The sequence below is a fragment of the Meles meles genome, chromosome 16 (assembly GCF_922984935.1).
Source record: "Meles meles chromosome 16, mMelMel3.1 paternal haplotype, whole genome shotgun sequence".
NCBI classification, from domain to species: Eukaryota; Metazoa; Chordata; class Mammalia; order Carnivora; family Mustelidae; genus Meles; species Meles meles.
This window is the reverse complement of record NC_060081.1, coordinates 78475944-78488483: the sequence shown is the minus strand read 5'-3', so window position 1 is coordinate 78488483 and position 12540 is coordinate 78475944. Positions and strand designations below refer to the sequence as shown.

Sequence of the window (12540 nt, the reverse complement as noted above, 5' to 3'; positions counted from 1 at the left end):
GTGTTTGTAGCAGCCAAGACTAGCAACAGGTGACATGCACTTGTGGAGGGCTGGTTCAGTCCATGATGGGCACATCACAGAGAAAAGCGACAGAGCCATCAAGAAAATGTGTGTGGACGGAAATGATCTCCGACATGTGACAAAGTCACAAAACAGTCACGACGGGACAGGCTGCGTGTGCTGCCCTCTACGTGTAAGGGGACACGGGCCGGTGTGCGCTCAGACACACGTGTGGAGCGGATCTCTGGAAAGAGGCAAACTGGAAATGGGACATTCAGGAGTTTCTGGAGAAGAGCAGTGGCTGTGGGCTGGTGGTGGGGGGAGGGGAGGGGAGCCGGTGGATCTTCATGCTGTCTTTTGGGCTGGTGTTAAGTCTTAACGTTTGCGTGTTGCTTCTTCAAAAGAAATGAAAATGTTGTCATTCACGTTTCGCCAAGGTAACACTGTATGATGGAGAGCTGCCCACCACCGCTTAACGCCAGAGGCTGCCCCACCTTGCAGGCTTGCAAGCCACGTCCACCAGCCCGGGCTCTGTCAGTCAATGACCAATCCTCCCCACCCCACCCCCAGCAGGCAGGAAGGACGAGAATGCGTGCCTGGCTCCCACACTGGGCAAAAGTTTCCTCATCAGTAAAATGAGGAAGTTGACCTAAGTCATCCCTTGAGTCTGTTTCCGTCACACGAGATATCTAGGATTTTTCATTTTAAACCAATTTTATGTTCCTAAGAATCAGTGGCAGAGCAAGGCGATGGGCTCTGGTGTTTTCTCTAAAGCATATCCAAATGCTCTTAAGCCATCCATTCGAAATAATTTTACACCGAAGCATCCTTTAAACATATTCAGAGCACAGAATTTATTGAACAGAATACGGAGACAGCTAGTACAAAACTTTATGCCTTGGCAGGGCGGGCTTCATCAGGCCGACACGGCGGAACATGTGAGAACACGCTCTGAACGGCTCTTTCGATCTGGACACTGCAGAAATACATCTCCTTCCCTCCGGGAAATGTAAAGTCAGCCATAAAACCATGAATTTATTACATATCAGATAGCCAGAATGGATGATGGTAGAGTCCTTTCCTGCACCAACTTTTAAAATGAATTCTCAGTCAAAACAGGAAATACAACTTAAAATACAGAAAAGAAAAATTATGGAAACAATAGCATTGTAAGACATCTCTCAAAAGACTCGATCCCCCAAAATGTTAATGTACATTGAAGTCAGAATGAAAACACACACTACAAAGTGCAGATTTTTTTTTCCCCCAAGACAGGGAGAAAGCTGTAAAGCAGAGGGGGACAGCGTGCGCCACTGAAATGACTTCTTTACTCACAAAGGAGAGAGGCGGTAGAGGGGACATTTAAATAGATCATTCTAAGTTTCTTATAGAAGTTCCAAATGGCAGCAGTTTATAAATTCTTAAAAAAGGAAACGCTAGCAGCAGCAATGAGAACCAAATGTACTTTGCAGTTGGCTCTTACATGTAAGCTTGGATCACTTTACTGAGGGTGCTTATGGATGAAACGCACACAAACAGATCACCCCTATTGATTAATTCCTCAGCGTCTCCTCCAGTATCTCGGGATTACAGACAATAAATTCTGACCTCGGAATCCAACTACAAGAGTCAATGGAAAAGCCTCATTTTAAATGAATGCCGCAGTGGAGGGTCACAGCTGAATGTAGTTGACTTCGTAAGTACAAAGGAAAGACGGGAATGCAGTTGTCCGGTTCATAGAAACAACCAGACCTCTTCCTATCACATGGAAAACCAGTGAGTTGACATGAGAAACATGCATGCTAGTTTAGTAGTGTTATAAGTCACAAAAAGCTATGCATCCTTGCGAGCACTAAGCCTTAAGGAAACTGTGCTGAGCCATCATCAGATCTGTCTACCCTATTTGGCATGGACTGAAGGGAAACAAGAAGTAGACGGGATCCGCTGGGGCCGGCCGCAGCGCTGGGCGGGAGTGACACGGACACTCCAGGGCCCAGCAGGACGCAGTGGGCGCACGACGGTCCCGCACCCACGTCCGTGAGCCGAGTGATTAAATAGACATCAACCCTGTGGTCTAACGAAGTAATTCTAATAGGGCATTGTCACAGGATCAATGTTTCCTGGTTTAAAAATGAACGTTAGCGTTTACCTAGCGGCAGAAAACTATTACCCCATGGCCCCGTCTTACGCAACTGGCATCTTTTAATCACAGCAATCCATATTGCGGCAACATTCCAAGGTATCATGACTGCGAATATCCACGGCAAGTCAGGTGAGAGCTCTGCTCTTGTTGCTTCTCTTCCTCTTCCACCGAGTCGATGCAGACATTTTCTAATGAATTCATCCCATTAGGAAAAAAATCTCAAGTAATTATATTACTCGAGACAACCTCTCATCTACCTCTGTGGGTTTCCCTTGCTACTATTATACACAACCATTCGTGTGTGTTCATGCCTTCTACATTTTCCAAAACCCCTGTAATGAAAAGTAGTAAGACGAAACCTTTTCAGTGGCATAGATGACGTCGCTAACACCCCGCAGAGGGAGGTCTGGATGCCCCTGCAGGGAGCCGGTGGGGGGCTCTCGTGCACCCCAACTGACATTCTAGGGAGGTTGAGCCCGTGGACTGTGCGTGTGGCAGACGGAACTCGGGTGCCGGAGTGAGAGGGTTGGAAGTCTTGCTGGAGGCCCGTTGTCATGGCTTCCCAAGCCCGCCTCTGGGCCCTGGGACTTGCTCCCTTCCAGGCTCTCCCAGAGAAAGGCAGCACTAACTCGGGGAGAGGTCCGCGCCCAGAAGCTTGGCTGTTCTGAAAGCCCGCAGGCCGCTGCTGTGATGCCAAGTTCAATGGACTGCCCTCGCTTCACATTTTTTAAAAAATATTTTATTTATTTATTTGATAGAGAAATCACAAGTAGACAGAGAGGCAGGCAGAGAGAGAAGGAAGCAGCAGTCTCCCCACTGAGCAGAGAGCCCAATGCGGGGCTCGATCCCAGGACCCTGAGATCATGACCTGAGCCGAAGGCAGAGGCTTTAACCTACTGAGCCAGCCAGGCGCCCCCTCGCTTCACATTTAATTTACGAGCTACGTCAAGCCCCACAGACAGCAGCCTCGTCCCCGGCTCGCCGAGACGGACTGGGCACCTCCTTTGCCCAATTCATCCCCTGCGAGCATCAGGCAGAGATCTTCAGGCAATGAGAAGATGGAAAACACACCTGTCCTTCCCTGTCTGTTTGGTTTCAAGAAGAAAAATAAAGCATCTCAATCAGCGTCCGGATTCTGTCCACTGGATCTTCAGAGCACGCGTGAGGTGGGAGGACAGACACGTAAGAGGGCACGAGCGGTCGCAGCGCCCGAGCCCGTGAGCTCACTCAGCAGAGCCTCCGCAAGGCCCACCTGGGTGGGACCGCGGTCCAGACGCCGCCCTGGCCGTGCCGGCCTCCCCGTGGGCTCCGGGACCGACTTCCTTCCGAATGAGAGGCTCTGAGAAATTGCTCGGCGTGACCTCTTGGAGACTTCATTTCCTCACGTTCGAAACAAAGCCCTCAGCCCTGCATCCCCGCCCTCCCGTCGCAGCTGTTTGAGCGAACGTTCTGGAAGGGCTCTGCACAAGGCTGGGGGAGCACTGGGACAGCAGCTACTTTCCCTGAAAGGCTCCCGTCAACGCAGCTCCGCCAGAGGAAGGTTAAAAAAGGAAACAAGCCGTCCACAAAGCCAGTCGGGCCAGGGGAACCCCGAGGGGCCCCACTCGACGTGCGGCACCTGTGGTGACCACAGGCCCCAGCAGATCTGTGCGTGGGAACCGGAGCCATCCCTCTAGGCGTCAGGGGACTTTCTAAGGACAGGTCCCATTCGGCGACCTCCGCGAGCGTTCGCGCCAGCAAGAGCAGACGAGCCCGCGCTTAACTGCGGCGGACTCCTCGCAGCGGCCACTCTGTAACTCCGGAGCCGGACTTTGTTCTGCTCCTCCTCTAGCCAGACGGACACCGCGGACAGGGACAGGGGCAGCCGCCCTGGACCCCAGAGCCCGCGAGATGCCCTCGAGGAGCGGCCACCGCCAGCAGGGGGCTCGGTGGCCTCGTCACCTGAGGCGGGTTCCCGGGGGGACTAGCAGATCCGTGCTCAAGGGGACGAGGACGCCTGGGCCCCATCTCTCCCTTTTCCTTTCAAACCAAGAATTTCACAAACCGTAACCAGAAACTTGTGAATGGTCCAGTTTAGAGAAGGAATTGAAAATGACAAATGGTACTGGGTTTTGGCATGGATTTCTAAGTTTGCAAATATAAAGATTTGTGTGTGCAAAAAAATAGAGGCACCCTTTGAAAACTGTTGAGCTACTTACATATGATACATTGCCACACACACACACACACACACACACACACACACACACACAGTTCGTTCTCAAATCAATCTGAAAGGCTATTTCGCTCTGAGCTCTCACTGCACTCAGTTGTACCTGACCCGGCAGAGCCTGCAAGACGGCACTGATATCCGTGGATAGCAGTTCTGTTGCTGGGGTTTGTTCGAAAGCGTTTAGGTTTTCACGGCTCACTGGAGGTTCCTCATTTTTCCCCCTTCTGTGTTATGTAGGTATAAGCCGTCTCTCTAGGCATGAACTGTCCACTGCTAAAAATCAATTTTGATTTTATCAGTATTTATTACTGCTGGTGCCAGCAATTTAGAAGAGAGAAGAAAAACATGCAAACTAGGAGAAGGATAAAAAATAATAAAGCCGGGTCCTCATACCTACAAACACATCCTGCCGCCTTTAAGAAGTATTTTGTATTTTAAGAAGTATTTTGTATTTTAATAAGTATTCATACTTTAAGAAGTATTCTGTATTATGCAGAGGGAGCTTAAATTATCAATTTAAAAATTCAATCCATAAAAATTTACAGGACCCTGTTATTGCTTATGTCTCTTATGTATTTGTGGGCTCGGTGGCAGATTTCTAAACGAAGGCACCGCTCTCCGAGCTGCTGTAAAGAGGTGCCCGAGGCGGCAGGCGGGAGGGCTCACTCAGTCAGCCCTGCTCAGGTCGGGCCAGTTTATTCTGATTATTTGACTCTTTTCCTCTTCGGCCAGGCCAGGCCATGGGGGGGGCCATGCATCTACCTCTCCGCCTCTCATGCTTCCTTATCTGCGGTTCCAAGAAAGACGCTCAAAAGGTGCATCCCTGCCCACGTTTGAGATTTTGAGTGTTTGTGGCTCTCCAAACGGTCCCTGGCCCTTAGCCATGCCACGCCACACACACTCTCCCTCTCCTGGCTCGCTCTTTACTGACCGGATGATTTACATAATATCCAATCTTCCCACCACTGCCTTCCTTCTCTCCCTGGGGAGCTCCCTTCTTCCGCTCAGTCAAAAAGGTAGTGAACTAACCTGCGCTCGCCAATCTTAGCCTCTAAAGGAGAGAGAGCTCTTACAGGACGATTAGTGAGAAAGAAGACAACTGCGGATTTTGAATTCTCATTTTCAGCTGCAAACAAAAGGCCCACATCTTCTGAGAAGCTGAATGCCATCTCCTGCACATACACAAAACACAAAGTCACTTGCCAGGTTCGAGAACAGAACAGATATCCGAGGCACTGCCTTTAAGAACTCAGTCGCCCCGGGAGTGCAGGCAAGCTCCTGCGTCCTACGCCAAATCCCACCAGCTGTTCCTGCGAATCAAGTTTTATGGGAACACACAGCCACACCCCTTGAGAAAATGCCTGGGGAGTCCTGCTCTGGAGAAACGGGACCGTGCTGCACTCCGAGGAACAGTCTGAGACCTTCCCAACCCTAGTCCTCTCGAGGCTGTGAAGGGCTGGAAGCTACCAGGACCGGTTCGCTGCAGCTCCCACACCTGGGAAGACCGCAGTTCACTTAGAGGAAACGAATGCCAGAAGGCACCGTCTCCTCACCCCGTTCCGTAAGTGCCTGGATCCCCGCGGACAAGAGAATTCCGGAGCCCAACTTCTACTGGGCAGCCCTCCCCATGCACGCACTCAACGCTATCTGAGCACCAGGCGTGTGGCTGCAAACCAGGTCCGCTCCACGTTCCCCGTGAGCGCTCGGGACCCAGGAACCGCGCATGAAGACAGAAGCTACTTTCTTGGACGCAGACGCCCAGCCCCCAGGCTCTAGGTCCCTGACCAGATCCTCAGGGCCAGAACCAAGGCCCTCCCGCCCCAGCCAAGCTCAGGAGGAATGTGAGTCAAGTGGATGACTTCTCAGAACTGTCTTCCTTTTGATGACTCTGTCTTTTCAAACCCACCCGCTCCCCGCAGCCATGCTCAGCACGCGTGTCCCTCGTCTTGACCCAGAGGAGAGAGTTCTTTCTACCCAGGGGCAAAGCAATGGAAGGGCAAGGGTGACCAGCTGCTTAAGATTTTCAGCAGTTTTATTTTTATGCTCCCCGTTGAAGCCAAACACACACACACACACACACACACACACACACACACAATTATGTATGTTCAACCATTAAACATACAGATTTCTCACCGATAGGGCTCATTTTAGAACCAACCTTTCAGTGACAGAACAGTAACAAAGATCATAAGGATAATGACCCCCCACAGCAAGTGTGACAAAATGACAAAGGAACTCTTAGTTCTGGGGCTTTATTTTGTTTCCTTTTTAAGATGCTACATAGTCAAACAGAATTGGATTGGTCTTTTATGGCATAAAATTAATTTACAGTCGAACTCTCAATCACGACTTGACGATTACCTGAAGAGACTCTCACCCCTCTCCCCGCCCCCACCCCGCTGGTTCCCTGCCTGCTGCCGCCCCTGCCGCCCCACTCCGAGCGAGGGCCACGCGGGAGAAGTCAGGACCAGACTGGGGGGCGGCGTGTGCCGGAAGTATGACGGGAAGCGGAGGGGCAGTGAGGAACAACACAGAAGCCCGGCCGGTCTTCTCCATCCGACAGGGGAACAGAGCGGACTGTTGCCACTACGAACCCCCTCCTGGACGGCTGTCATCTATTCATACAAACCTTCCTGGCAGCTCTCCTCCCACAGTCCGACAAACCACCCCTCCACGTGTACGCAGCGCCCGGAGAACCTGCCGAGAGGAGCCCACAGCTCTCCAGCCGCGACGCCAGCAGCTCCCACCGGCACCACGCGGCACGGGTGATGTGTGGCCCACGGCATTAATCATAATCTCGTGGCAAAAAGGAAACATGAGATGAGATACAGGAAGTAAGTTAAATATGCATTAAACATCTCTGAATAACAAGTCAGCCTCGCTACATGAACCGACAGTAATTTAGCTTGGTCCCTTTAAGAGAACAAAGCATTGACTTTGATTTCCAAAGTGTTGGGCTAGTCGGTCAGCATCCGCCTCCCGCTCCCGACGGGCAGACCCAACGCGGCCACAGCACAACGCCACTGGCTTCTGACCCCGTTCACCAGTCCCAGGGAAGCCGCGGCCAGGGGCAGAGCAGAGCAGGACGTGGAGCAGCAGCCCGGGGGTGAGTGAGCAGGGGGGGTTGCTACGTGGAGGGGACGGCCCTCCCACCGCACTGGGCTCCCGCTCCCCAGGCCAGCACCAACAGGCAGGAAGAGTGTCTTGTTCTGAGAGAGGTGATCGACCCAGCCACAGGTACCAAGGCTACAAATGTTTAAAGTGACACTTACAACATGCCATTACGATTTAATCACGGTAATAAAGACCATTCTTTCCCCCCAATCATTTACTATACATTTTTCACTTTCTAAGAGATCGTTACGTTATAATTGTGTGTGTGTGTGCACGCGTGCGCACGCGCAGGGAGGGGGTAATTTAAAGGCAAGACCTGTGAGATGTCATCACACATTAACTTCTTTGTACACATGGTTATGATCAATTCCAACCCCATGTATGGCGGGCCACCAATCCAGTAAGCCACCCTTCGCCTGCCGCCTCTACAAGGCGATCTTCCCTATGATCACGCCAACGATGAAGAACAACACCACGAGCGCCAGGAGCCGGGCACTGAGGCCCTCCTCCTTCCCAGCCGCAGCTAACACAGGAACAGGGCTGTTGCTCTGTGCGGTCTTCCTCATCCGAAGTCCATCTTCTTCCTACGGGAGCAAACGCACATTTCAAAGACAACCCAAGACACCAGGAGCAGCAGTCAACTGTCCAGCTTCGCAGGGTGCGCTTGTAAGCAGACCCGAACCTCATGGTGTGGGCCAGCCTCCTCAGTTTTCACAGGGAGAAACTGAATCCCACAGAGAAGGCACTGGCTTGAGGCCACTGAGAAAACGTTGCCAGAAGCCCCTCTTCCCTGCCACCCACCCACACGACGCGGCCAGGCACCTTTTTACACCATCCATCTAAACAGGCATGCCCTGGTTCCCCATCACTTTCAGAAAAAAAGCCCTGGAGAGGGTCAGCCAGGTCCTTGGCACCCTGGGACCATCCACCTCTCTGGCCATGCCTCTCGGCCCCTCTCCTACCTCAGACTCCAACCCTCTGTCTTCCTTTCCTCTACTGAGCAGGCTTCCCTAACCAAGTCAAAGGTTTTGAAATGACAGGCACTTCCCAAAGCACAAACACAAAAATCACAAGAAGCTACAAAGTGGGAGGCCCAGAAGCTGTCAAATGCAGAGCTCTGTACCGAGTTACGGGCAGACTGCTGTGCAGAAGACATGGTAAGTGGATACTGAAATGTGGCTGAAGCTGATCTATGCATCTCGGACACTGCCTACTTAATGCATGCAACAGGAACTTTTCCCTCCTTGACTGCTCCCAAAGCCAAGTCCACACTCCTCAACATGGCACGCAGCAAGGCCTCTCTGCTCGGGCTCAGGGGCATCTCTGGCTAACTACCTCATCTACTCATCCCCACACTCGTCAGTCCTGGAAACAACAGGCAGCCAGCCTGTCGAGCTGAGTCTCCATGGCACTTGTGGCCATCTCTGTGGGGCCACTCATCACTCGGGGCATCAGTATTTGCGTCCCCAGTGACCCTAGTCAGCAAAGAGCTCCTCAGCGGCAGGGACAGCTCGTGTTCGCGCCCACAGCGCCGGGAACATGGGAGGGCCTCGGGAAATGTGTTGGCCAAATGAAAGAATGAAACAACACGAAACAAGAAGTCAGTGTTTGGCAGGATAAAGAATCTTCTATTGTCAAGACGAGTCTGATAATATTTTAAAGATATTCTGCTCATGGGGCATGGCCATACCACTGCACAGTGATAAACGACCGATGTTATTCGATTAACTTCCAAAAAAAATAGGCAGAGCAAAATACAGCATTTATTGTATTGGGTTTATATAGAAGCTATTTCTACCTATTTATCACTTTAAATAGCACAGGACTCTGTTTCTGAAGAGAAATACACTCAAGGAGAAGCTTTAGGCATATCTTGGATTTTTAGCCAAAAAGTAAAGCGTCAGCTTCATAATCTACTCCATCCTAAAAGAAGTTACTGAAGGAGGCAAATTAAGATTACTGCAAAGAAAGATGATGATGCCGTTCTCCAGACACTGTCGATTCTCCTGTATCGACGGCACGGTCAGAATAAAAGAAGTCATCTGAACGGGATGTATTTATTACGTGTGTCTGGTGCTTTCGTGGTTAAAGAGCAAAAGCCTAGGGCATGGGTGAGTGGCATGATCGAGAAGAAGGGACCAGACCAGCCTCAGAGTTAAGCTGCAAGAGCAGTTCCTATGACTAGATGTCCGGAAACATTCTCTTCAAGACCTTGTCTGAAACAGACATACTTTTAAAGCTGGAAGGGGCCTTCAACATGTTGTGCGAGCGGAGGCCCGGGAGATGCTATGACCACCACAGACTCAAAGCCGGTCAAGTGTGGGCAGTCACCGGCACAACATCTCAGGCCGCCAAGGCCAAATGAAGTGCAGCCCGCTTGCCTTCACCACCCAGCGCAACCTGACCTTCTCACACCAATGCCAACCACCTTGTCAACGGCCACAAGCTGGAGACTCGCCTTTCTCCTTCTATAATCTCCACCTGTCAACTGTGACCACTGCCCATCTCCAGTCTCATCATCATGTGAACATTCTGAGGAGACCCTACTGCCCAGACCCACCTAGAATCTTCAAAGACCAGAATTACGCCTGTGTTAAAGGAGTACAGGTCGGTATTTACCTATTTACTCTACTGAGGATAGAGTCTCCCCCACCTGGGATGGAGCAGGGTTTGACCCTGTGAATTCAAGGTAACCACTGCTATTTTGTGTTTAATCTCAGTTTGTCTTCAGTTTACACTCATGGGAGGGCAAGAGGGGCTTTGTTTCCTTACAAGAGGACGAGAGTCTGCACACTGAGGAGGAGAATGGGATGGAGGTGGACTCTGAGGCACAAAGCCTGGGTTCAATTCCCACTGCAAGTGTGACCTGCCTGTCACTTGACCTCTCTGTTCCTCAGTCTCTTCATCTGTAAACTGGGGATGGTAAGAATCCCTACCTCACAGAAGGGTTTAGAAGAGTAAATGAATTATAACATGTCAAGTACCAGGGAACAAGAATTTGAATAGTTGAGAAACTTCTGCTCAGGGACAACGGTTGTCAATTAGGGGACGGGGGCGGGGGGTGGTGTCAGAGCTCTTTTGAGAACGTGATGAAAGCCACAGAAATTTCTCCCTAGGGAAAGAATGTGTAAATACAAAACGATTCTACAAAACCAGGGACGGGTCAACTCCCCCACCCAAGATCACAGCAGAAAAACCCGTTTTCTGCAGACGAGCAGGAAATGAAACGCCACCGCGGCGCCTGGCTGGCCCGGTCTGTAGAGCACGTGACTCTTGCGGTCGGGCTTGTGAGTTCAAGCCCCGTGCTCGGCACGGAGGTTACTGAAAAGAACAAAATCTTGAAGAAAAGAAAAGACGCCGTTACCTTGAACTGCTTGTTCTCCTCCCGGAGCCTCTGCACCTCCCCCTGCAGCCTCTTCCACTCCTCCATGACCTTCTTCACTTCCGTGTCATCCAAAGAGGAACTCAGAGCTTTCGACACCGTTGCGGTTTCTGTCTTTGATGCAGTTGTGGGTAAAATTTTATTTATTTCTACATCATGCTGTTCAGAAATAAATGAAAGCCCAAGTGTCACCAACTATGTAATAAAGGACTTTTTTATGCAAAGTAAAGTAGTTCTCAGCAAACACCACACGTGGCAGCATTTCATCCGCACTGTAACATGTCACATTTATTTTAGAAATGGATCACTTTATCTAGTATCTTAATAATCTAAAGCAACTGGGCCCCAGAAATTATGGATAAGGGCAAATAATGAAGTTCGGCTGAGACTAATACTTCAAAGGAAGAGAAAAGGGCTGTGCATACCGCACTATCAAATTCCTGCCCTGCAAAAATTAGCATATCGTAATCGTGCAAGCTCAGGAGTTATTAGCCACAAATTACTGTCACCAGGAAGACCTCGACATCCCCAGGATGGGCCCGGACGGGGGAGGTGGGAAGCCAGGGAGGACATTACACAGAGGGCGACTGATTTCACAAAGTCAGAACTTGAAGCTGGGCTGAAGGTGAAACCGGCTCCGTGTCTGCAGTAGCTCAGTTGAGGGGAGCCGCACACCCCCACTGCGCTTCCGAGACAGTTATGACCGTCTCTGGAGAGCGGGCAGGGAGGAGCTAGTACCTGGGAGGCCACGGGGGTGGTCAGGTGTGCGGGGGATCACTGGGCTGGGGGTTCCACGCAGCTCACAGAAAACGACCGGCTCTCCCTATCGCACTCTTGGGCTTGACCCTTCCTCTTCCAGGTGAGAAGAAGGGAGCCCCGCAAAGGGCGAGGCCCCCATCTACAGAGCTGGTACCGCATAGAGCCAGGAACAGAGCACAGGTCTCACAGGTTCCCAAAATGACCTTCCCAGGACACAATGTGCAATGGGAAGAGACAAAATCGACAACCAAAGACCCCCATTACCCATTCAAAGAGGCGGGATCAGGACGGCGGTCAGTGGCCGAGCAGGAAGGAAACACTGAGCAGCAGAGGCACACGCCAGCAGCGCTCCTGCAGACCGCCACGGACGATGCTCACAGAACGTGAGCGTTTCCATTTCCCAACTCCAGCGACTAACGGCCAGGGTAGTGGGATTTTCTGCAGGGTGGTTTTTTCTAAACAATGTAAGCTCTTCTGACTACGCTGAAGGAAGGTCCAAATCAGCATTTCAGATACAGTCTGCTCTCTCAACAGGTCATGATCAAGGGCCGTGAGAGGTCTGCCCCGTGGCTTCACAGAGAAAAGCGAGCGGACAGCTCGGGGGCAGCTAGTTCTTGCCTTCGCCCCCTCCGGCAGCACGGGGGTGGGGGGCCTCCCAGCGGGAGGCGGTTCTGCCCCCACCAGCGCACCCCGGGCAACGTCTGGGGACAGTTTTGGTTGTCATGCAAGATGGGTGATGACCGGTTGTCCGGTGAGGAGAGGCCAGGGGCACTGCTCAACATCCCACACGGCCCCAGTGTTAACAGTGCTGAGGTTGAGAAACCCTAATCTAGAAGCAGGTTTAACAAAAGAGGCAGGAGGATTAAGCGGGTGGCGAGGTGGCGTTAGGGGAAAGAGCAGACAGGAGACCTAGGACAGCAGTCTGTG

At 51.5% G+C, this 12540-nt stretch overlaps 1 protein-coding gene across 1 annotated transcript in view; it reads right to left on the bottom strand.

Moving 5' to 3' along the window:
* Window positions 1-6594: 6594 nt before the first annotated feature.
* Window positions 6595-12540, bottom strand: part of VAPB (VAMP associated protein B and C) — a 50976-nt gene continuing 45030 nt past the window's right edge. The window contains exons 5-6 of the mRNA XM_045980291.1: window positions 10837-11013; window positions 6595-8056 (exon numbers count right to left, since the gene is read on the bottom strand). Coding sequence (XP_045836247.1) covers window positions 7898-8056; window positions 10837-11013 — 336 coding nt within the window. The 3' untranslated portion in view covers window positions 6595-7897. The remainder of the gene's footprint in view (window positions 8057-10836; window positions 11014-12540) is intronic.